At 42.2% G+C, this 26,944-nt stretch overlaps 1 protein-coding gene across 2 annotated transcripts in view; it reads right to left on the minus strand.

Annotated features, from left to right (window-relative positions):
• The window catches only part of ntn1a (netrin 1a), a 69,981-nt gene that overhangs the window by 27,868 nt on the left and 15,169 nt on the right, over positions 1–26,944 (minus strand). For both annotated transcript variants that reach the window (XM_030434183.1, XM_030434176.1), the window contains exon 3: positions 5,002–5,190. In XM_030434183.1, coding sequence (XP_030290043.1) covers positions 5,002–5,190 — 189 coding nt within the window. The remainder of the gene's footprint in view (positions 1–5,001; positions 5,191–26,944) is intronic.

Genomic DNA, 26,944 nt, shown 5'->3' on the forward strand with positions numbered 1-26,944 from the left:
ATTTATAAGTGTTGAGAGACCACCCAGAGTGCTGCTGTCTGTTCACATCTCACCACCACCTTTTTAACTTAAACTCGTGCATGTCAGAGCCTTCAAACAGTTCAAGATACAAACAAGAGCTGCTTGAAACACACTCTGTGTTTACACTTTTACTCAACGAGGGGTGAAGTTATAACATTTCGGCGTGTGAATGTAGCCACCGGGCACAGCTCGCTCCTCAGCGGATGAGCCGCTGCTCTCTTTGACTTGCAATGGCCTCCTATGGAAATGAGCTGCTTTCTGGGGGGGGATTGTATTACGCATATAAAAGCAAACTCTTGTGCTCCTCGACCTGCACTCACTCTCCTCCAAAAGCCACACGGTGAAAGGGCTCGCTCTCTCTCTCTCTCTCTCTCTCTCACTCTTTCTCTTTCTCCGCCAGTTCAATAAATAACCAAACCTCTTAATTGCTGTCACTTCGGCGCAGCACTCGTGCTGCTTGAGGAGCGGACAGAAATTAGTTCTGCGGTTTAAGTTTCATTGAATTATCCTGAGTTATGATGTGGTAAACCTGAGAGAATTTGGCAGGGCGAAACTTTGACAGCACGTATAGGTGTTTGACGCAGGGAAAAAGCTGTGTGTGGTAGCCTTAACAGACAGAGAGAGAGAAAGAGAGAGAGAGAGAGAGAGACTATGTAACACAGTGACACAAGTCTTCAATCTCTTCATCTGTAACTTTCCAAATATAGTTCGCAAAAATGTTTTAATTGGCAAAAGAAACAGTTCATGCTTCGTATCATTTTGTCAGCCCGGAGTAATTAGCACAGCTCCTTTACTGTAAGTCTGTTTTGATGTAACTGAATACCTCAGTAGAACTTGGACAGTGTTTGCTTATTATTACACATGGCTGGGGGAAGGTGGGAGGCGCAAAAAACTCTGGCAAATTTCATGGATTAAATTGAACAAAACAGTTTGGGTAAGTTGACAATTTTATAAATCATGATGAAATGTGTTTATACTTTAGTTCGGTGAGAGGCAGCGGAGAATGTGAGGGAGTCAGAAGTGAGTCTCTGATGTGGGTGAGGAGATTTAGCATTCACTAGCGTGGAGACTCTGATGTAATGAGTGTGTGACGTGACTGAGCTCCTGCTATGATCCAATGGGACTGTCATTATCTTATAACAATAATACTATTGTAAAGCTTATTTCAATGGTGTGAAACTCCACTGAGGCCGGTGAGCTGATGCTGAGGCACACTTTTGGGCTGTAAGTTGATGACAGTGAAATTACTCATGGCGGGACTGATGTTAAGTAATGAGAATAACATGAATGGTGTTCAGAGTAATGACTGAGTGAGCTACAACAAAGGACGATTGTCATTATCGATCAATCCGACAATTATTTTTCATGTACGTAATGCTTTGTTCCACATCCCTTTACATTTCGTCCTCTGTTTTTTTGTATTATTGTTTCGTTTCGCTCATGGATGCTCATGTTGCCTTTTTGTTGACTGCCTTTTGGAAGTTTTGATTTTTTTGGACTTAGGCCTCAGAAGTCTTCAGATTTCTTGTTTCGTCCAAAACAAAAAGAAAATCATAGAATAGCAGGAAAAGCAGCAAATCTCCATAGTTGAGTAGCTGAGAGTTGAGAATGTTCAGGAATTTCAAAGTACGACTGATTATCAGAATTATGGTCAGTATACTGATTGATTTGTCATCTTATTGTTTCAACTTGCGGTCTACACCTGATGCGAAAAGTGTCATGAGAGAACCTTTATGTGACTTGGTGCTATATAGCTAAAATAAAACTTGATACATCGACTTGTTTCAGCTCTAATAGCGTTTTCTAATTAACATTATTGTAGCTGTTTGAGCGCTAACAAGCACAAGATTACGAGTCAATCAAACACAGTGTGGGTCTTCGTCTTATCAAAGGTCTCGAACCACTTTTTGAAGGTCTCCTGCCTGAAACAACCACATTGTGGTCTAGTCTCAGACAAAGAGGACTCTGGATTTATTTTGAGACCAGTCAAGAACACACACTGCGGGGATATCACTGAATTGTTTGATGCATTCTGTACTTAATGATGGTTTCTATGACAAGACAAGAGTGACCCAGAAAACCCTGATGCTTGCCCAAAAAACACTGTACCATGTTAGGTCAATGGTAAAACATGGAAAGAGTGTGTTTGATAAAGATGGTTACGTTGATTTCAGCTCCTTCTTGTGTATACAGAACAGTAACATTTCCCACACATAAAATTCATCCCGGCAATGCTTTCTGATTATTATATCTCATGGTACACTTATTACGGCAATAAAAGAGACGATTGAAGAGGAATTTTCATTTTTTTCTCCTGTGGGTGTTTTGATGCAAATATGGATCAGATCAATTTAAGGAGAGCCTATGTTTTGCAAGTTCCACATTTTATTGTGTATCATGCAATGTGGGACACTCTTTGTTGTGACTCGGTCTCTGTTTAGGTGGTCGCGACTCACAACGGCGCTCCAACAGTTAATACAAGTTTCCTTGTAAAAGTTGAATGCACACAAGAAATAAGACGAAATGATGCATGTACATGTCAAACAAGAGGCATGTTTTCCCTCAGCGAGAGCGAGTCGGACAGATGAGAAAAGCGGAATCCATGCACGGAGGACAGATGAAGATGAAGGAGTTCCTGTTAGGCTCAGAAATCAGTAGCACCAGCTATCAGAAAGCTTTGCACACAGACATAGAACACAGAGCCAGCCCCACATATCCAGATACACTACACATGAGTTTACTCCACATGCCAGAGGCCCATACCAGGTGAATTTTTCACAGACTTTGACGCGCTGTTTTGACTTTCACTTCGTGGCTCATTTATCCAAAGTTTCTAGACATCAAAACAGTCATCATATGAGATAGTATGAGACTGGATTTCCACATCAGTGGAGACTGATTTTTCTTACCGCGGGCAGGCCGTTTTCTAGCTGTGGTGAAAACATTTTATCGTTACATGAGCTGAGGTTTTCACTCATGTTTTTTTGCTTTTATTTGGTTCTGTGGCAAAACTGATCATGAATTTGCTCTCTTCTGGTGAACCGAATGTTCCCACTTGCTTCCCGAGGTCTCTCGTTAAAGCTGATTAAAATACTAAGCAGTATAAAACAGTAATGAGAAGCAGTCAGTAATCGTCAAATTTGTCATTTGTTTGCTGATTAAAAATGCAAAAGAATCAGTGAATAATACAATTAATTACTAATTCAAATAATACTGAATTATTTACAAGACATGAACATAAAACGAAGACAGGTAAAACAATGTATTTTGGCACAAATGTTCCCAATTTGCAACAGCTATTAAGCTTTTATGCTTTGCATTAATGTTTTGTCTACTGCATGTTGTAAACTGTATTTTTTAGTCTGCAAGTGAAATGCACCACAGGACCTCGAGGCATCGAAACCTTTTCTGCTGCTTCGAGAAACAAACCCTCATGAAAGTGAGTTATGGGACGCTGAAAGAATCAAGTCTCGGACACATGAGAAGGGATGTAAAAACAAAAACAACAAAAAAGAGGTTAAATCTCCACAATTAGCTCGCCCTGCTAGACACAGCAGAGGATAGGGGTTAATGATACACAACGTCCCGCCATGATGAATGTGTGTTTGCATTCCTGCTCGACAGGAGAATGGGCCCAAAGCCACGGAAAGGTGTTAATGTCAGTGGAGGAATATCGCTCATGAGGGGAGGGGTGAATAAATGGATGCATTAGTCAGAGAGCTTTTGTTATGGATTTATGTTCATGCGGAGGATGAAATGTGCTCGTTGGCTGCAGCATGTTGGATACACATTTGATAAATGTTTTTGTTACAGCAGCATGAAGCAAATCCGCTCTCTGTGAAAGGAAAAGGGCGGAAAATTGAATCAAGGAATCACTGTTAAACCATTCAGGTGAGATGATTTCAATAAAACACATCTTTACTGATCGTTGTCTTGTCTGATTCTTTTGCGGATGCTTTACACTTCAGACATACCTCCTGTCAAACTCACTATACGGTCAGTTTATTTATTTACTCCCTGGTGAATGATGTGAGAAAACTCTGGGCTTAAACTGTCAGTAGGCGGCTTATGTTTCCTCATGGACTGCCCTCGGACGTGAGCGCTCTGAAGCCCTCGGACAGGTATGCATGTATTTCTGTGTGAGCTGAATCTATGCGGAGCGACTCGGAGGTGTCTCTAGACTTGTTTGCACAGGGATTCAGCTCCTGTTATCTTTCCCCGCAGCTATAGAAGAGGTGAGAAAACATACCCTCTCTCTTTTCAATCACCTCCCCCCCTTTCCTCCTCTCTTTCTTTGACCCTTATTAGCCACGGTGAGGGCTGATGGCAGGCGATTCATCCAGCACTTAGCAGCAAGCACACCTGCGTGGGGGCATGTTCCCTGTCGTCTTCCTCTCTTCCTCTTCCTCCTACCTTTCCTCCCTGCCATCTTTCACTCTCTCGCCTCCCCATCTGGACCTGAGGTTTGTCTCCTCCTTTCCTTTCCTCTCAGTCCTGCAGCCCTCTTTCACCGATCTTCCCTGGGTCCTCATTCGTCTTTGACCTGCACCAGGGATCACTTCACACCTCACCTCTGTTTGTTTTGCTTGTCCTGTCATCCCATTGCCCCCCCTTCCCCCTCGCAAATAAGCCAAATAACTCAACTGTCGATGAGGGAACACCCAGCCCGACCCGCCCATACCACCACGACCTCCACAATCCCAACAGACCCCCAACTCATCTCCGCTGACAGAGGGAGATGAGGGCGAGACAGGCTCTGGAATGAAGACTGCTGGCTTCCCCCACTTCCTGTAATTCATCTCAGACTGTTTCTTATCAGACCTAAATAGTGTATTGAGTGTGTAGAAACACAAGATTTTAGCTTGGAAAGTATCTACAGTTCGAGAGAACTCCAATCATGTCGTTGCAAAAGTTAAAGACACATCGAGAAATGGATAGAGGTGAGCGTGGTGGCCAGAAAACATATCAAGAGCACTTTACCTTTGCAGGCCTTCCTGTGTGAGATAGGTTTGGACAGGTCTCTGTAGTAGCCCTCCTTGCAGTAGTGGCAGTGCCGTCCGGCTGTGTTGTGGCGACAGTTGAGGCAGACTCCTCCGCTCTTCCTCCCCGACAGCTTGTACAGCTCCATGTTGAAACGACACCTTCGGGCGTGAAGGTTGCAGTTACAAGCTGTGCGTGAGGAAACAGAACAGGACGCAAACAGGTTACATAAGGAGGGAAACAAACAGGTTACTGTGCCAGTTATTCCTATCATCCATCTCCTTATGATAAAGTCTGTTCCTTTTTATTGAACTGTATCGACATGAACGAAAAATAATGCCTTTGTATTCGTCGATCCATCCACATCCATCCATTATAGCCTTTGTATCAGTTAGTGATATAACCATCCTGCAAGAATGTGATGATATTCGGACATCCAATGAGCTCTGCACTACAGACAGCCTGGAATAAGTTCATTCACGATCATACCTACACCCCTTTCAAGATGATATACAGTTGGTTAAAATGCACAGTATGTCATTTCTGCTGCTATGTGGAACAATGTACAACACTGTACAAGAATGGAAACAAAAGGCTGGATATGAGGAGTCTGATGACATCGTGAAGTAGCGTTAAAAGAGTTAAAAATCTATCTGATGTGACTCAGGCAGAAATGACGCGATGCATTAAAGTTTTACTAAAGTTACTTTTCAGTCACTTTGGCTGACTTCCTTCCCTCACTCTCTGCTGGTCTTTCCCAAAGCAACACAAGTCATAGCCACCAATTCAAACACGATGTTACCTCGAGTAGTTTAGTTTAGTTTAGTTTATTAGTTTATTATATCGAAGACAATCCCAATTAATTAACTGCATCAACAACAGTAAAAAGGGCAGCTTTAGCCAACATGGCTAATATCCTGCTGTAGTCCCCGGCCAGATGACAATAGGCACCCTAAAAACAAAACAAAACAAAAAAAACTAAAACAATATATTACAGCACACTGATTAAAAAGAGAGCATTAGGACAGCTAGGATACAAGATAAATCAATAATGATGATAAGATAAGATAAGATAAGATAAGATAAGAAAGGATGAGATAAGATAAGATAAGATAAGTAAAACTGAGATTTCTCAGGGTTTAAATATTGTTGCACGCACTTCAGATGTAAGTACACAACTCAACAAATCTATAACAAGTGTCTGGTTCTTAAGACATTTTAATGCTTATGTGTAATGTGAGTCGATGTAAATTCTGTATAGTGGACTATGCCTTGGTTATATTTCTATTTCTGTTATTCTGCTATAAAGGGGTCCGAATTTAAATATACTGTGGTAGTTTTGTGACAGGTGATAATGCCGTCATGATGTTTTTAACGCACACGATCAGAGAGATCTGGGCAGCACGGTGCTGATAAGATGCCGAGAAGTCAGCGGAGGTTTGGAGCCCTGCACGTTTTTGATGGTGTGATAACAGATATAACACTAAGTTTGTTTACATGTACAGTATGAACAGAGACTGGGCTGAGATATGAAACTGGACGCTCAAATTACATTTGAGTTTTCAGGAGTACGCTGGGTTTTTCACAAAAATGCTGAATTTAAGTCAGTGAAACACAAAACCAGCTACACTGCAGACTGAGTGGCCTACAGGTATTTAAAGGACGGTAACGCGGCCATTCAAAGGTGGGAGATTTTAAATTCCTCTCAGAATGAGGTCAAACACTACATCTCTTTTCTCTCCAGCTGCCTTTTTTCCATCCGTTACTCAACTACTTCTCCACTCCGCACTCCCTTTTTCTCCCTCTTTGTCCTCAAGGTCCTGTCGGTCTCTCTGGAGTCCAAACTGTACTAAACAGAAAGTGAAGGCCCGGCATTACCATCCTCTCTGCTCCCTGCGAGTCCCTGCGAGCGCGTGCAAGACCCCTCGCTGCCGCTTGTTTACTGATGAGTACAGTTGCCCGCGCTGAGTTTAATTAGCCGGCTGATGTTTATTCATGACTCCCTGGCAGCGGACTGAGGCAGACGTGCCCAACTTCATTAGGGCCGGCCGTCCGAGACACTGGTCCTCCACCAGCACCGCAGACACGTTCATGCATTATTAACTGCAACACTTCTGATACAGTTTGTGGCTCGGCTGTGTGGGGGTACATACTGTACCATGTGGGTGTGTGTGTGTGTGTGTGTATGAACAATTTTGGTTCAGCTGGAGTTCCCTGGTTGGTTCATCCGTGCATGTTTTTCTGCACCACCTCATCGCGCGGCTCCTCTCATCACTTGCCCGTCATAATGGATGACGATGGGGGACAGCGCTCACTTCCTTCACCATCCCTCAACCTGGCTTCTAACTGGTGTGTGTGTGTGAGAGAGTATGTGTGTAGTGTGTGAGTTTCTCGCTGTGTTTTTTCTGGATGTGTGCCTGTGTGTGGACCCCAGAGACTCCTTCTCTCCACTCCAAGGACCTAATTACAATATCTTTTCTAAAATACACATACAGTACACACACACGCACATGCACATGAGCAGCTCTGTGCCTTATCAGTAGTGACTTTCTGTCTTTCCTGTAGGACAGCAGGGGTTTAATTAGTGATGTGTCTCTGCTTGCTCTCCCTCTGCTTCACACTGTTGGTCTTAAGCCTCAGTGTGAAGACTTTTAATGCAATGAGAGCACAAGTTGATGATATTTTCGTCATATTTTCTGGGAAAATCAGCTTCAAAACGATCATCTTTACTCCTGCTGGCTCACCTGACTGGATCTGGTCTCGTCCGTACCTTAAAGTGACACAGATCTGATGTTTTCATTGTTGTCTTAAGCTTGATTTACACCTGAGCATGACTCATGTTGTCCGCCTTTCATACAGCGGGGCAGATTCTTTGCTTCCTGGCCCCACTGGAAAACCCCTAAAGCCCCCTCACAGCCCTCTGTGTGTGTGTGTGTGTGTGTGTGTGTGTGTGTGTGTGTCTGTGTCTGTGTCTGTGTGTCTTTGCAAAAAACTGTTGTGAATTGAAGGATCAATGTTCCCTTCCTTCATAGTTATTTTGTGACTGCATTGGCCTTTTTTTTCATCCACAGAGATAAATCAATAACACAGTGAAATGATCTGTAATGATCTGTGTCACTGTGAGGAATCACCTGAGCCGGCTGTCAATCCAGCTCGCAAATGACAGAGGGCAGGTTCAGTCTCTCCGGGCCACAGTCTGTGAAAGCTATCTGTGAGCCTGCCTGGAGGTAACAGGGATCACTGTAGAGACAGCAGACCTCAGACCCACAGACACGTCTCTGTTACACTACAAAGATTGTTTCACACCCTGGCTAAATGTAGATGGGGGAATTCTTTCGGACAACACCGCCCCGGTGAGAATAACGCTGCTGCCCTGGGAGGCATGTTGGACACTGAAGAGGTGACAGGCTGGATGTGAAGGTGTGGGGCAGGAGGCCACATTGTGTTCGACGGTATCAAGCTTCAGAGGGTATTATGTCAGATAATGGGGACGAGTGAGAGGCACTTTACCTAAACTCGCTGACACTGAGCATGATGGGAGCTTGTTCACACAATATCCCTTACACCGTCTACATTGAACAAAACAAAGTAGGAAGCGGTGTTTTCGCTGGTCCAAGTGTCTCATGAGCTTTACATCATCCCAACCTCGTCCAAATTAAGGAACATTTAATTAAAAATGATCGAGGATTTGTAAAGTAGGAGCTTTGCAGATACCTTGCAGCGTTATGAAAACAAACAGTTGTCAGTGACACGTCTCATTGGTATCCATTCATGTGGGGTTTTCTTTCATTTATCAAGGTAAAAATCATCTTGTGTTTGATGACACTACTGGTCATGATCAGACACTTTGCCTCCATTACACAGTTTGTGTTCAACAACCACATTCGAGGGATCATTGCAAAACATGTGTGCATACTGGGTGATACACAGGAACATTTGGAATGATAGAGGATTTTGCTCCCTAATATTGGTACTAGCCGCAAATGTTTAGTATTGGTCAAGCTCTAATGTATGTATATAAGTTAATGTTTATGTTGCTATTTTTCTACACTAAATTCAATATGTGTGTTCCCTGTGTGTCGCATGAAGGGCACCACAATCTTAAAATCTTGTTGTGCAACCCAGTGTTGCACAAAATGGCCTGGATCCTTGAATGTAAAAAAGTGAGATCATTTCTGCTGCTCTCGAAAGACTAAAAAATGAGTTAAATCTTGTGCACTGCTTCGAAAAACGCAGCACAATACTGAAGGGGAGGTATCCTCTGTGTCGCAACCAGAGTCAGGAAACAATGTTGAAATACCTGCCATCTTTTTTTTAAGGACGACCGCAAAAATAAAAGCACACGCACGCACGCACGCACGCACACACACACACACACACACACACACACACACACACACACACAGAAGCACACAACATTCCTCGCGGCTGCACTTTACAAGCAGCAGGATTCAGGGCTCTTGCCCTTCAGTGTGACACAAAAGCTGAGCTGAAGTTTATTTCAGCCAAGCAATCAGCTCACACATCTTCACAGCAAACAAAAGCCACACTGCTGCCATTCACACCAAAACACACTCACACATGCCGAGCACACCAGGTGCACTTTAAAGAGTTTTGCTCCGAGCTTCCTGTGAGTCAACATTTCCCTTAGTTGTTAATATGACTACATTAGATCACATGAGAATTACTCTAGAATTGTTCTGTAACTCTATTAATCTATAAAGTGCTGAGATTTCATTTTCATAATTCATGTTAACAAAGACTACATTTCCTTTATGGGACACCCTAAAATGTTTGGCCTGTTTTCAATCAAGTTAACTGCTTCAGGCTGGATCAGTGTGTCCATGTGCGGCTGTAACCGCCCCCAGGTGAGCAGTAAAAACAAGTGTGAACTGATACCTTTAAAACAAGAGTAATTGAGTTATCTGGTTAAAGCTAAGCTTACCCAAAGCTTTTCAACACCTTCTGCAGCGTATCAGAAATGACAAAAAAAAAAAAAAAAAAAAATCCTGCTTTGCCGCTGTTTCAGTCTCCGAGTGCAGAATTAACAGGAAACTGATTTGTTTATCTGCTGCTGATGTTTCCCGCTCATCCTAGAAACACGTGGGCCTGAGCGCCGTGTCTGAGTGTGTTTTGGAAAGTTGGCTAATTAGTTTCTTTGAGTGGTTCCCAGCCTCTATCAACTGACCTCAGCCTCGTAAGGCAGCGCGGAGGCAGTCTCCCCGACGCTAATTAGAGGGAAAATTCAAGCAGCAGAGCTGGAGGTTGAGGTTAAGCTCGTCGTACTTAAACGATAAGCCTGGTAATTGAGCAATGTCGGTCACAGCCTTGATTTGGTCTGAAGAGAAACTCAAACAACTGATCTCTGCCACTTTCACGCTCATTTCACTTGCTGGATTGCACTTGTGGCTGCCCCCCCCCCCAAAATTTAAGGGAACACATGAAGAAACAAGAGCTGCATAAACCCAGAAAACTTAATGTGCACACCGATACTCTCCTGTCTTTTCTGTCAATCAAATAGATATTTTCGGTCTTTTTGTGAGGTCTAAGGAGGTCACAGTCTCTCAGGAGATGTCAGCCTCCCTGCTGCCACTGCTCCTTTCAAAACAGGGCAGAAAACCAGAATCCAACACCCCGGCCTGTGAGCCGGGGAGCGGCAGGAGCTCTGCTATTCTGTCCCCCACTTTTAAACAAACACCAAGGGGAGTCTGCACATGAACAGTTGACTTTTAATCCAATGGGCGCTCCCAAAAGTAATCAGATTAACTTCTAAACTCCCTCCTCAAAAAAATATTGGGTGTCCTAATCCCAATAAGTATATGTATGTATGTTGCCGTGTTCAGGGTCGGGAGAGGTTTAACAGAGAGTTTAAAGACGTATATATTCAATATGACTAATTTTTGCAAATGTTTTTATAAACTGTGCCCCCGAAATATCTAGAACAACTTGATACCTCCCTGTACAGTATGGTGCATTAAATTAAATCATGGCAGTCTGTAAGGCATCCATCTTTCCATCACACACACACACACACACACACACACACACACACACACACACACACACACACACACACACTTAATGCCTGCTCTCTCTCTCTCTCTCTCTGGGGGATGATGGGGAAACATAACACACATGTTTGGGAAGTTTGCTGCCAGTTGCAGCAAAAGGATCAGATGTGTGCCGAACCAAACACCATATTTCGATCCATTTCGGAGATCCAATCCATGTGTGAGCAACTAGTGTGTGGTCGTGTGTCACACACACACACACACACACTCGCACACAGGCACTGGGCACAAAGCAATTAATTTAAATCCCTGCCTTTAGTTTTAATGTTTATTTGTTTCTTACAGATTACAGAATATCGATGTCAAACTGCCTATTTCCCTTCTTTCTTTGACATTTACCTTTTTAAAGGCAACGCTGATTTATTTGCACAACACCTTTCAACAACAAGGCAATTCAAAGCCACAGTAAGGCATTGAAAATACTTTGTCTGTCTGCAGTCATACAAAATGAAAACCTCATAAATGAAAAGACATAAATCCAGCTGAAAAGTTTGTTAAAGCATTATACGTGTGAAGGATTATTTCTTGGCAGGGACTCTCATTTCTCCCTGTAGGTGTCAAGTCACTGAATAGCGCTGGTGGAAGATGATCCTTTAAGTAAGAGTAGCAACAGTAAACTCAAAAAACACTCCTTTACAAGTAAAAGAGCGCGAGTATTGTGAGCAAATGCACTCAGAATCAGTGGTGGAATGAGCACTAAAAAACATCTGTACTCAAGTACAGGTACAGTGACAGGACTGAAATATTACTCAGTTGCCAGTAATGTTTATGTTTAATGCATCATCAGCCTCAGGCATTCAATCAAAGGGGTTTCTTCAGTCTGACTTTCAGGCTGCGTGAGTCCTGATACTCAAGTGCGAGCCAAGCGAGCTGCAGCGGGGCGTCATCTCGAGATTCAGAGTCTCACCTATTTTGAACTGTGTTTTTTTCAGCAAATACCTGAAAACAACCTGTATGCAGTCATATCGACATCAAGTCAGCATTTTACTGCAGTTTTAATGTCTGTATCTGTAGAATATGTCACAGACATGAAGCGAACACCTGACAGGTGAAGGACACTGTTTTTCCTGTGCACTCTCTCTTTTTCTTTCTCTGCCTCCCTCCCTTTCTTCCCCTGCTCCAGCTTTCACGCTCTTTCAACAGGGGTAAAGGAAAATCATGTCATCTTATTAATTGATAATCATCATCATATTAAGGCAAACTCTGTCTAAACAGATCGGGCAGGCAGGAGCCGCGCTGCAGTGAGCAGCTCAGCCACGCAGCTGCTAGGCACTGCACAAGCATCCAGTGTGGCCCAACTCCTCCTCAGCGATCACGGTCACCTCACCGTATTTTACTGTTGTGCTTTGAGGCAAATCTCCTGTTGAACCATTTTACGTACAGTCAGGCTGTTTAACGTGTAACGGTGAAACATACTTTTGAGTTCATGAAAAAAACCATCAAAAAATAGCTGAGTGAAAAGTGTGTTAACCTCAGAAAAATTGAGTCTTGGAGAACAAATAAGCTGACAGTACATCTGATACATCCATACTTACTGTACAGTATTCCACCTCTTTCCACAGAAGCAAACAGAGTACAGCACTAGTATTAAAAACACAACACAAAACATGAAAAAGCAGATCTAGAGAAGCCAATTCTGGTCCAATGTTTACTGTAATAAAATAATGTTTTCTCATACTTGTGTAACTATTCTGACTGTAGACAGACAGGAGAAAAATGTTTCTCCAAGTAACAGATAGTGGGGCAACATTTCAACGATTGGCACAAAGTGGCAAAAAAAACAACAGCGCCATTAATTATCCTTTAATGTCTGGGACCTCTTCTCAAACGCAGACATCACAAACAATCATTTTGTGGCCAGCTTAACTCAGTGTTGATATTCTCTCAGGCAGGCAGGAACGATATAAAAACACCACCTTGGTGACAAGTAACCCCGGTGCCTCTCGTTAGGCTGACGTCGGACCACACGAATGAAGAAAATGTGATTCAGCGATGATGGAACGCCGCTATGAAGAAATAATGGCTGATAATGACTGTTTCTCCCAAAACAACTGAAGAATTAATTCCCTTTACAGCCTCCATTAGAACTGTTGAGCCAAAACACCGAGCCATTACAGAAATGTTTATACACACTCAGTAACCAGGATGTTCTGTATGTTTTTCTGTTACATATCAACTTATAAATCATGGCCGCTGTTTATTTAGCCTCTTATAAATTAGAACAATACTGCTTTATATCTTGTTTGTTGATCCAGTCACTGGCATGATAAAGGCGGGAAATTCCACATCAAATGAGAGCTAATTGAGGGCTTTCTGATGATGATGATGGACACGCTCTGTGTTTTGTGTTCAATGTTCTCTTTGGATACAATTATGGCCTTATATAAATATAATTTACTATTGCCAGTTTAATTCTATTTTTATTCTGTGTTCAATTACTGCAGAAAGGATCTACAAATGTCTTCACGCCTTATAAATTAAACTGTTATTTGTCTTCATAGAGACACAGGAAGTCTGTGCTTGTTTTTCCTCCGATAGGCATCAGCTCCCCTTTCTAAAATGCTGCTACGCGTCACCACGCATTTCTTCTTTTAAGTCTCGGTGAAAAAAAAAAATTCAATCACAGAAAAACAGGAAAGAAGACGCAGCGCAACGTGGGCTTAAAAAAAATAACAGCAATGACACACATTTTCAAAGGTTTCTGTTCAAAACACCTTTCACAAAGTAGAGCTCCCACAATTGCCAACTATTTTGACAATGGATCAATTTCTTTGAGAACATTTTCAAGGGAAAAAAAGTCAGAATTCTCTGATTCCAGCTCCTAAAATATGAAAATAATGCCTTTTTTTACTCCCCAAAGACAGTTAACTGAATAGTAAGGAATAGACAAAAGGTGTTTAATCACTGTCAATTAATCTGGTGATTATTTTCTTGATTAACTGATATTCAGTTACTGTCCTTGGGGGGGTTAAAAAGAAAAGTAACCCTGTCAGATTGTAATCCTACTCATGAACCAACAAATACACAAAAACATAACCTCCTTGGCAGAGGTAACCAACAATTACATTTTCACCCCTCTCATTTGTGCTGGTCCACAATGCTGCAGGGTGTGAGAGAAACATCCAGAGTGCAAACAAAGAAAAGAGCGGTTTGTGAGCAGAGTTTAAGGTCAGCATGTCTGAGTGCACAGATCGGGTCAGTGTGCGCTGGAAATGCCACAAAACTACGGTGTGATGGAGCGAGGGGTACGGGTGAGTGGGAAGAGGGGAAGAGCGAGGAGGATGAGATGAGGCGCCCACTGCAGAGATTATATCAGGCTAATTTAATTATTTTATTGCAGCCAATTAGCTGCAGCACTTTAGCCCCCTGCGAGCCCTCCAGCCCTCTTCACTCGGTCTCTAATGACCCCAACTAAACTCTGGAGCTCAGCTGCTCCCAAAGAAGGCCATGTTTCACCGCCGCAGCTGTATTTTTTAATAACCCTCACAGACACTGTACCAAGGATGAGAGAAATATAGAGAGAGATAAGGAGAGGGGGGAATAGAACAGATGAGGTGGACAGAGGAAGGGAAGGAGATCAGGCCGCTGCTTGTTAAATCCCAGACCTGACTCGAGGAGACTTGGCTAATTGAGATCAAGTCACACAGAATATTCATCAGTCCTGCAGGGTTATCAAAGGCAGATAAAATATGCGGTGAGGACTGATTTCCAGTGGACAGATTCCATTCGCCGTCAGGCTGCCTTCACACACTGGTCTGACTGTTTATTTATTTCTCCTTTTTCTCCATTTCATTATTTAACACTCAGATGTTTTCTCATATTTGGTAAAATTATGCGATTCCCAGCAGCGCAGACAGAGTCTGAGATGCACATTCTGTCAGAGGGTGATAAAATAGTCTGATTATCAGACTGACACAATTAAAGAGCTATGAGAACCGCCTTGCCTCCGAGAGAGCAGGGATCCCTCATGAAGCTATAAGCAGCGGAGCGAAGGTTAGTGTTAAGCAAGGGATTTACCAGTAGACTGAAAAGTAAATACACAACTGAATATCTATACAGCTCCTCCTACAAGTCACCGCTCAGCACAAGTACTCAAGACTCAAAGCATTTATTGTCACATGCACAGCTGAAGGAAAGTTTCCCCGTACAGTGCAATTTTTCCTCTCCACTCTGAACACCGTCAAAATAGAATACAAAAAAAATATTGTATTAAGTTTTAGAAAAATCATTATCATTGAGTACAGGAAAACTCATTTTTGCCGTAATTCAGACTGAATAAACTACTAAACCAACAATAATCAAATCTCACACAATTTAAACCTGCTGGTGTTTCATCACTTGATGCTATCATTATGTCCACCTTTCATAGTTTTCTCTCTTTTATTTCTCTTTGTCGCTCTGTAAGCTTTAATGCTCGTTCTCTTGTCCTTCACGCATCAATGTCATTTCCTCGATCCCTGCTTTTACTTTCCTGTGTGTGCGGCAAGCAGCGACGCAACTTGCCACTTTAAAAAGTCACTTATAATAGCAGCAGTCTTTATAGAAATCATACTTTTTACATATGATGTTATTGCACTGTTGCCTATTTTCTGTATGGACATACAGTATATTTAGGGAATCCTGCAGACCTGTAGAAGAACACTCAGGCTGTGTATATTCACACTGAAGCAAATGCATTTTAGGCACATAAAGCTGGAATTACTACTCCACAAAATAAATAGCCATGAACATGCCCGTCTTACTTTGGAGTGAATGTGCAAGCTCTTCTGGAGAAAAAACTTGCATGGGAATAAAATGTGTTCTTCGATGTTTTGTCATAGGATCATTTGATGAAAGAAACCAGCATAATGCTCAAGTTTAAGTGCATTTTTCTACTCTCCTACCAATCTGCAAACTTTCAGAAACAAAATGAAAAACACAAACGCCACCGGAAAAACCTTCGACACATTAACACCATTTCAACTGTGCGTTACTTTCGTGCACAGAGGGCCCCACTGTCTGCAGCAGCCTCCAGCAGCACGCCGGCCTGCTCTGTGCCGAGCAAAGTGGCCCATATATTCACTCTCTGTCTTCATGTGGGGGCTAATAAGGCCTTTCCTTTTTCAAGAGTCTAACTAGCCACACAGAGGCACAACAACAAAGAAAGGCCTAATGGCCTCCAATTTCCCGCATTAGTGCCCATTTAATGGCTGACCTGCCCTCTCGTTAGGCAGCGCAGCATGGGAGCACTTCTCAGCCTCAGTGCATGTGCACACACACACACACACACACACACACACACACACACACACACACACAAACACACACACACCAAACCAGTCCTTCAGCCCTCCACAGCCACACAGCCTCAGGCCCCTGCAACACTTCCACCCCACGCTGAGACCGCATAATAGGCCAGTTTGTAAAAGGGCTGGCCTGTGATCAGTGGTGCATCCATTTGCTGAGTAATCAAGGCTCTTTTGTCTGAGTGGTATGTGTGTGTGTGTGTGTGTGAGAAGGTGTGTGTGCATGGAAGTGTGTGCACATGCCTGAGAGAGACTCTCTCTGCCCATCTGTCTGTATTTGTGCGTCCATCGTTCTCAAGAGTGTGTTTCTGTGTGTGTGTGTGTGTGGTGTGTGTTGCGTGAGTGTTTGCGTGAGTAATTCCAAGATAAAGTGTTGCAGCCTGGAAAAGATCTCCTCCGATTCATGTCTATGGGAAAACACCAGCTGACATACAGTGCAGGGGTAAATGGAGGCCTGACGAGGGTGCGTTGTGTGTGTGTCAGCTATGCCATAAAAATGCCATGGGTGGAGGATGACATTGGCAGGTCCTATTCAAGGCTATAACAGTGAAAGGCCCATAAGGGTGAAAAAAAAAAAAAAGATTCCTTAGGCCTGTCAGGTCCCCACAGCTCGGCGCTGAACAATACCCACTAAGAGCAGCTGTCTTAATAGCGTGAGGGAGTGACAGCTTTAGGAGCGATGCGCTGATCAGAGCAGCATCCGTGCAAACCCTGGTCCAAACAACGCTCCGCTGTGTGACAACATAATACAGTCTAACAGGATCCTGCACTGTTTGCCAGAGAGTTTGGACGCATCCTGTACGTTTCTCTCACACGTAAGTCCTTAATGAACCTGAGCTGACAGCGCTGGCAGAGACGTTATCATCTCGAGCGGATGCGGTGGCACGACAGCAAAAGAACCTTCGCGAGCGTGATGACGATTGGAACTAAGTGGATTTACAGTTTTTCCTCAGCAGGAAAAACCTCTGCTTTCACTTATAGAGCGGTACTGTTTTTATTAGAAGACTATGAGTGGGAACGGTGTGTAAATGTATTGTGTTTGACTGATGGAGCAATGTTTCCTTTTCAAAGTGAAGGCGGATTACTGGAACAAGTGGCTGACGTTTCTTTCTGCCATCAGCGTCTGATCTGATAATCACAGTGTGAACTATTTCGGACTCCTCCTCCTTGAGTATTTGCTGTAAATCAATTGCGCAGCTCCTTGCCATCAATCTGGCTATCAAAGCCAAGCATAATAAGGTTTCTCCACAGCCTTGGCCTCTCTATTGTTTTACATCCAGCCATTACCTAACCCTGTCTCCTTCGCCTAGACCCTCACACATCCGCAGGACGACGCTCAGGCTTTCACGGAGAGGACGCGCATCGGAAACACGCGAGACTGATCACCAAATCTTCCCTAAACAAGAGCTCTCCCTGCTCATGTCAAACATCACCTCCAGTCTATTTACTCTGAGAGTTTGGTTTCTATGGGACTAGCAGATCTGCAGTGTTTAGGGTTCACATAACTCCTGGCAGGTCGTCCTGTGCGTTGCTGGCCCGGAGGCTGACAGGGATGGGCCGGTGCTGTCAGTGCGAGACAATGAGACGGAGCTTACACTGGGCTCACTCTCGCTCCTCCATAACCGTGATTCATACTAATCCCACAGCCTCCGCAATTAAGGCAATCACTCGGCTCCAACAACGTTAACTAAAGATTTTAAATCCGTCGAATTAGAACAGAAAAGCAGTCGGCCAACACTGATTGGCGGCTGTGAGCTGAGAAAATAAACAGTGTTTGAAGCTTAGATGATTAGAAGATTAGATGAGTTAATTTGGCCCTTCGGGCAGGAAAAGACAGGGCGTTTCCTCCTCTGTGATTCTGAGAGAGACACTGGAAATATTCATCAACTATCATAATTGTTCATCTTTTTCTGTCTCTCTCGCTTGGTTTTATTTTCATTTTTTATTTTTTTTAATACCTACAGAGAGGCCTGTGAGAGAAGGCGCTCCCTACCTTGCTCTGGAAAGTTTTCCCATCATGAGCAGGCTCAGCCTTAAGGATAAGCAGATGAGTCTTGGATCAAGGACGTTACAGGAATCCTCTCTTGGATTTCATTCCGTGGGGTAAATGTTTATGGCTTCAACTCCTTAGTAAAATACACTTTACAAATGCCAAAGACCTGGATGCACTCTTCTCGAAAGTGTCTGAAATATGACAAAATTTATTGATGCAGGTAGTTTCGTCATTTAGACTAGAAGTTCATTCTTGACATTAGAAAACTGCAGTAAACAAAACAAAAGCAAACTCTCGCAAATGTTGTGGACATTTTGATCAAGTCACACGATCTTTCTCTGAAGAATTTTCATTTCATCTGAGCAATTTGAGGACTCTCTTCATTCAAACCGACACTGGAAACATAATTCTCAGTGAAAAAAATGCGGGTTATGCTCTCTATGAGGACAACATCTATAGTGCACATAGTGACCGGAAAAAAATGCCACTTTAGTTCAGTGAAATGCTACCTTCCTGGTGATTGTGTCTTATATAAAGTGTAAAGAGATATTTTGCTCAGAGAAGTATTCTTGGTGAGATTTTGAGTTGTTGCAGTGTAGTCTTTTTTAATCCATTCATAATCCCTCATGACCAGACTGCCACACAGTGCTTCTGACGCTATCAACAGTCATAAAACATTACAAAAGTAACTAATATTTTACCAGCAATCTCTAATTTGTATCTATTTAAGAGCATCCATAACACATGTCTATTTAAAATTCATTATGAGTCACTTCTACAATGATTTGTGATGTTTGATATAATGTAGGGACACCCAAACTTCTTTTTACTTTGGAGGGCTGCGATTATAAAATGGTATTAATAACGAGGGGTCCTCCACATTAACCTATGTATATCATCTTTTTTTTTAAAGTTAATTTTATTTCTTTTTTCGCTGCTTCTCACATAACCCCTTCCTTTCCTATGCACCTGTTTTGATATACAGACAGAAATAGTACTTTTGGATGCTCCTGATCATAAAAATAACCTGCGCCCACAGAAACCCTGTGCCCTCAACCTCACAGGGCAGTAAATGCTTAATTTAGGCTCAACACCATTTTATTTGAGGCTCATTAGCAACCACAGCACCGTGGCCATGCTAAGCAGGTGGGAAACCTCTGACCTTCACACACCCCCCACATTCCTTTGTCAAGTCCCCATCGCTGCGTTACCACTCCTCCGAAATGGGCCGTGACCCTCCTCCTCCTCCTCCTCCTTTTCCTTCTCCTCCTCCTCCTCTTCCTCCTGCTCTCCCTTTTCCTCTGGGGGAAACCACCAGGCCTTCCCTGCTGCAGATGTCATTAGTGAGTGTGGCTCCTTCTGACTGTGAGACAAATTTCTCCATAAAATTTATAGGCCATGAAAACGGCTTCAGTTGGGCAGTCAAACAGAGCGGAGAGGAGTTGAATTATCTGAATCACAAGTTCATCCAGTGACAAAGGGGGAACGGAGGAGTGGAAAATAAATAAATCTCAACTCTTTCTTGAAAAAAAAAAAAAAGGCAGTGCTCATCCTTCTCTTCATCCCTCTGTGTTCCTCCCTCCTGCTGAAACTCACAATGAATTGAAGTTCCACTACTTAGCTGCCTGACCTTTTGTGGCTCTTTTACAAGCTGACAATTACTATTAACACTTGTCAGGAGGGGCAGGTTGCAGTGAAGATCATCTCACCAGCCCTCCCTGATCACTGGGAGTACGGGAGTTCATCGTGGAAATGCACGATTTAGTGGCGTCTTGACAGTACACGTGCTTGCTTGCGCATCACATTTGTGGGATTTCTCCAAACTGCTGGTTGAATGTCAGTATTTCACTCGCAGCGCAAAAGGCCAAGCTGCCTGAAATCATCAACTGACCCACTCCCTCAAAAAAAGAAATCCAAAGAGGAACAGAAAGAACAACAAACTTTCCCGGATAAATAAAGTAAAAAAAAATAACAAAACACAGCATTGTGTTCTATAGGAGCAATGCATCAATCTAAACATTCAGCAAGGCTGAGATGTGAAAGTGTGCAATCAGAGAGACGTGTGAACGGTCCCAGCCGAGATAAATCTCAAACTGAGGTCACTGGTCATCTTGGTACTTATCGCGCTTCTTTAATGCATCTGGCCTCAAAGGCAGGCTTCATGTAGACGACAGCGTGATGAGGGAAGTGCAGTTGAAGAGATCTCTGTGTGTGTTTTTGTGTGTGTGTACACGCCGTACATTTTTGACTTCTTGCCACCGGGTCTCCTATCCAGACGAGGGAGTGAGCAGGAAGCTGCTGAAAGCCATAAATCAGAAAAGCCCACAGCACCGCTCTTTCACTTCGGTGACACGTTTATTGTCCTCTTTTCATTTTCCCCTTCCCCTTATATTGTCCTCCGCCTTCATCCACTTTTATATAAACGGCACTCTCTTAAACTTTAACACAAATTCCTGCACACTTTTTTTTTATTTATAACCCCTCTGGTTGTCTACCTGAGATTGTGTGTGGGCGGGCGGGAACAATTTGTCGTTGTAGCAGCCTGTATTTTCTCCACCCATGTTGGAGGTTTTGAAGCCAGTAGCAGGAAAATCATCTGTCACAGTTCAGGCGTATTTCATGAAAGTAGCAGCAGAGAGCAGAGAGATGATTTTGCCGCAGTTGGGCTCATAATGAACGAGAGGAACTGTGAACAGTGATGGCGGAGCACGGCTATGTAACAACCTGCAGCTTGGTGTGAATATATGGACTCTGCTGTTGAGGTACATAGCTTAGCTCAGGCACAACTGCTTAAATCGTGAAAGAATACGTATGGATTCACAGGGTGCTATACAAAATGTTTTTTGTTTGTTTGTTTTTCTTGGGTGGAAACAAGACTCACTACAACATACAACTTTAATCAATCTTGACGTAAATATGTTTGTCCCGCGAAACCATGTGAAAAGTGAGCACATGCACAGTGACAGTAAGTGCAAAGAGGCATAACAGCGCAGCACCATTTCAAAGAGAAGGAGAGGATCAAAAGGATCAGAATGTGGCGAGAGTGTGCGCATGCATATGCATCACTTTTACGCCACATGTTGTCTTTGGGGTCTAAATAGAAGTCTTTCAAACTCCGCTTTCATGATTCAACATCTAAGGCCATCAGGAGTTTGATGCTACAAATGTAATTCAAACACATTTGGTGTTGTTTGTCAGAGCATCTCATAGTAGATTACTACTCAGTGAGATGATGTTTAAGAACCAGGAAGAGGAGCCACCTTCAGTTACAGCTGGAAATCACGTTTCACAGAAAAAAACAAAGAAAAAAACCACACAGTCAGACAGAATATAGTGTGATCTGTCATGTTTATTGTCAGTGTTTCGTTGAGTTAAGCTGCAGGAAGGTGATACCAGGATTAAAGGTGCACTATGAATTTTCGGGAAAGAAATTAAAGAAAAGAGAAAAATCTCACTGATTCATTTGCATGACTGAATAAACTGAATAATAATAGGGAAACACTGTTTTACTGTGTTTATATTTGCAGGACCCTTCTAAATAGCCACTTTTCCAGCTTTAAAACAATGTGTTTGGGGACCAATTTTCCCTCATAACAGCTTGTTTATATGGAAATGTATCAACTAACTATTTCCCAAATTGTATTATTACCTCATCTATTTATCTAATTTATGTCCTTTGAATAGGAACAGCTGGCATTTTCATCCAATTAACTAATCTGACTGTGAGGAAAAAAGAAAATCAAATTGATTTGTAAAAGTAATGAGAATTAAAAATCCCAAAGTAGCAGTAGTATATTGCATGCAACACATACATAAATTCTGCATTTAATATTCTGTAATAACAAAATACAAAATAAAACAAGTGTATGTTTTTGAGTTGATCATTTTAGTGACTTTTTTTTTTTTTTTGAATGAATCCACATTCTTGTTAATTTCAGTTTGGTTAGTTTTCATTATTGACTTGATTTTTCTATCACTGCACATTTAATTTAGTAAGAAGTATGCAGCTCCCTTTCAGAATAAGAATCTGCCAATAACTCTGTAAAATTTCGGCGGGGTTCATTATGAGTGTAAAAACAGGAGTGCGCTGGCACCTGCAGCAGCTCCACCAGACGGGTTTCTGTGTGTTACGGCGGTGTGGCAGCTGGTTTGGTCCATCCAGATTGTTTCTGACACTGATGGAGCCGAGATGTTTTTACTGTACTGGCTCCAGAAACACATTTACTTCACTCGTCTGCTGTGGCACAGTGCCTACTGCCCGGTGCGAATTTTGTCCTCTTGCACATGAGCAATCATTGGCGGATATTTCTACACACACACATTTACATACATCCACTGCTCTAGCTGCAGCGTTGGAACAGTAGCCCTTCAAGGTTGATTCCCTTTTTTCAAGGGGGAAACAAAAGTCGCAGCACTTCATGTCTTCCGTAACCGAATGTGACACTTGTGACTCAGGCAGGAAGGATACAGTTGGGGAAGTGGAGAAGGAGGAAAATAGACCCCTCTGATCCAGAAACCCAAAACCCATATTGTAATTTAGTCATCGGTAGAAGGCAATTAGTGAGGGAAGGACTGGTCTTTGCCAGAGCAAGCAAACGGCTGACAGACGCTGAGAGCAAACCCTGCGTTTTGTAATGAAACCACATTTTTGCCGAGCTAATAACGTGACAACAGACAATGGTTGTTATTCCTAGGGGAATATAGCAAATGCAAGTTGAAACTGAGAAAGAAAGAGCAAGAAAGTTTTATCCTAGTGGAAAGAAAAAGCAAACAGGAGGCTAGCAGCATTTTCTGAACAGAAAGACCGCATTGCTCGGGGAAATGAACTGAAGATTTATTGATATCCCCCTATCACGCAGAAGATTAAAGGCAAGAGTTGGAACGCCTCTCTATTTGTCATATGTCTCATTTCAAACGAGGATTCACGCAGACAAGGCCAGGCCAAAAGTTCACAGTTACTGGACACGACTGCAGCAGCTACATGTTGCGGAGCCACAGAACTGGGTTGTCCTGGGTGACAAAAGAGCTACACCTCTCAGTCCATCTCATCGTTGTGGATACACTGTATGATAGGATTCATTTCAAGATGAGAGATCCAAAAAAAATGACTCTTGCCCAACAAACAAAATTAAAACACAAATGTTTCCAGATATTTTTCAAGATTTTGCCCCCACTCTTTTAAAAAAATTCCATACACACAAATTGGGTTTACAAACTATCTCTGCACACACGAGAAAGCAAAAACAATTCCAAACTCTCAAGAAAATGTGCCAAACCAGTAGGTGGCAATAAGTGCTACTCCAATAATATGTCAAATACCAGAGAAGAACACTTTGAACGTGCACATGATGCTTTATTCAAATCCAACAGCACGAAAAAACAACAAACGATCCAAAACGCTAGAATGGCACTCCCATACCTCCACAACGGCCAGCCAGTCCTTTTTAAAACAACATCTTTAACTCTGCTAGATCTGGATTTTCATTATGATCCAAATCAAACTGTACTCACTCATAGATACCAGCCAACTGAATATGCCTCATTTTGTACATCAAGAGCCATGCGTTATTCTTATTGCGACAAATTAACAAAAATGGTTGGATCTGTCCCTTTTTCAGGATCAACACCAAAATGTTAATGGGGTCTATTCTGGGCCGAGACCCATCCTACATCCAAGTTTCGTGCAAATCTGTTCAGTAGTTTTTTTTTAGTAACCCTGTTGACGATCCAAACCAACCAACAAGCAAACGGACATGTGGAAAAACTTAACCTCCTTAGGGATCCATGACCCAAAAGTGTAGAAAACGCTAACTTGTAAAGTCCTAGCGGTGCTAACAGATTGGTGCTAAACAAACTGGTAGTCCATTGTTTTTGTTTCAGCCGAATGGTCATTACAGAGGCGATGACGTCAACGCTTCCAAACGCTCCATTTTGCATGTCCACAAGAATAAGAGGGGACTGGAGTTTTAAAAAATCTGCACTTTTGAAGGAAATTTAAAAATATTCTTTTCATTGCACAAATGCAGTTTTTGTGCGAATGGAAGGAAACTGTAGATGCCCTTTATACTTGCTCTGGCAGGAGGTTGACTCTCAGCTACAGGATGATTGCGCTGCTTAGTGGGCCTGGAAAATTTAGTATAATTATCAAATAGGCCACTTAAACTTAGTCTAATGAAAGTGACTTCAGAAAATAGTTTGACCTCTTAATGCAGGTTTTTATTTTTTTTTGTCTAAGCATCTTGCAGCTGATGAATCCCAACAGAGGGCTGTTTCCATGACATTTGATATGGATCAGTGTGATCATGTTGTCAATATAGATCAACTTTTTGTGTTTCTGAAAACATTTGTTTCGATATCTATTTCCCCATCTGTGCAAATACCCCCCGTCAACACATTCACAACATGCCCATTGTACTGTAGTTTGCACTGTTGTGTCTAAAATGTGAAATCCTCTGTGCTGGCAAGCGAGGTGTCATTTCCGATGAGGTCATCAGCCCAGGCCGCAACCCAAACACTAGCCAATGTTATTCTTTTCCTTAAATCCCACTCTTCTGTTTCTCTTTTCTCTCTATCTCTGTTTGCCATCACCTCATTCTTTATTTTTTCACTGACCTTGTTTGTTATTGGGGCTCTGAGTTAATTTTCATTTCCCGCCCACTGCTATGGAAACCGCTCACAGAAACCCAATACTGTCTTTCTCTCTAAAAGAGGAAACTGTGCTGGACAATAAAACGGTGGCTGTCACAGGACACAGGATGCGCTTTAAAGACTAACTGTTGAAGTAATCATTACGTTCTTTAAGTATCCGTCAGACAAATCAGTTATTAACTCTTCTGATGGGAAGAGTAATGAAATGTCTAAGAACATCCTGACAGGGATCCTTGACTCAAAGTAATTCTTCATTTTAGTTGACGTACTGAAACCACCTGTTGATTTACAAAACATCACTGCAAAATGTTGCACAGTCATTAGATTCAACGATTAAATATCTAACATATAACCAATTACTAGAAATGTCTTCATACATTATCTTACCTGCAAGTCAAAAACCTGCCAAAAATGGTGCAATCATTAAATCACTTACTAATGAAAGGCTTGTTGTGAACAAAAACCTGTCTCTATTGTTGATTTTGCGCCTTATTTCTTGCATTTCTCAAAGGTTAAGAAGTGAAGCATGACTCGCATGTAAAAGGATACTTTTGCATACCATTGAAATACCAAGCATCAACTCTGTCTCCTAGAAAATACAATTCATGTTCTTGTTATCTGCTATCTCTTCTTTCTTTGTTAAGGCCCCCGCAGCACTCAGGTGAGAGTTGGGGAAGGATTGTGCTCTTGGTTAAATAAGTCACTTAAATATTAACATTTAACTGAAAGCACAATTTTCCCCAAACTAAGCCTAAAAGTGCCTTCGATGCCTAAACCTAACTTCAAGCAAGACTTGGGTTGCGAAAAATGTTTCTTTTCTCCCAGTTTTCCCCTTCATCTCCTCTTCTCTCGCACACATGCTGGACAAACGTCTGCCTGCGAACCTTCCTCTCTCTCCTGGCTGTCGATACCTCGTGCAGATGTTGGCTCTTATGCGTCACAGCTCAATTTACAATCTGATATTGTTATTTTTTTTGTCATTAAAATCTGGCTGCCTTTGTTTTGTTATTTGTGTGTTATTTTCTGTGTGTGGCCTGTTCTTCGTTGTAGAAAAAAATGTATACATTATTGTAATAAAAAATATATTTTATGTATAGAGAACTTATCACAACAAAACTATGATTTTTTTTTGCTTAATTTAAAGTATATTTAAAATGTACTTGTAGTTCACTTGAATAAAAAACACAAGTATACTGAACACACTGTTACTACGATAATAATTTATTAATGGTATATTGCTTGTATATATGCGAGAGGTTTCATGAATGCATCTTGTATTGGAAGCTCTGTCACTGTCATCTGTATATCCTGCACAACCGACTTCCAGAGGTTCTCTTTGAGGCTTTAAGGACAGAGGCTGTCACATATTGTATAGATTGTAAAGCCCCCTGAGGCTATGTGATTGTGGTTCTGAGTTATATAAATGAAAGTGACCTGATTAAACTTGACATCCACCTTGACCACCTCTAAATGACCTGTACACAGTGCATACATAAGTGAAGTGCTACTGTAGAAGAAAAGAAAATCTTGTCAGGGAACATAATTCAGGCAAAAATTGTATTTCTACAAAGAATGTCAGGGTATTTTCTGGGAGAAAGGGTTGTAAGAATAAATGAGCGCTTTCATATATATATATATATATATATTTATATATATATATAAAAAAGACAGCATTAATATACTACAAAGCCACAAATTACTGAGAGGAACATGGGCTGCATCAGCTACTGTTGACACTCCCACAGACCAGGGGAAAGATGAGGCAGAGGAGGAGAGAACGCCGGGAGCACTCTATCCCCTCACTGCTACCTCTGGCTGAGCTCCATCTCTTTTTTTCATCTACCTCTTTCTTCACCCCGCTTTTCCCGTCTTCCTCCGAGACCCTTGGAGTCAGGAGAATCATCTCCTGTCGGTTATCCCTCATGCTCCACCTCAACTTTCATCTC

The sequence above is a fragment of the Sparus aurata genome, chromosome 1 (assembly GCF_900880675.1).
Source record: "Sparus aurata chromosome 1, fSpaAur1.1, whole genome shotgun sequence".
NCBI classification, from domain to species: domain Eukaryota; kingdom Metazoa; phylum Chordata; class Actinopteri; order Spariformes; family Sparidae; genus Sparus; species Sparus aurata.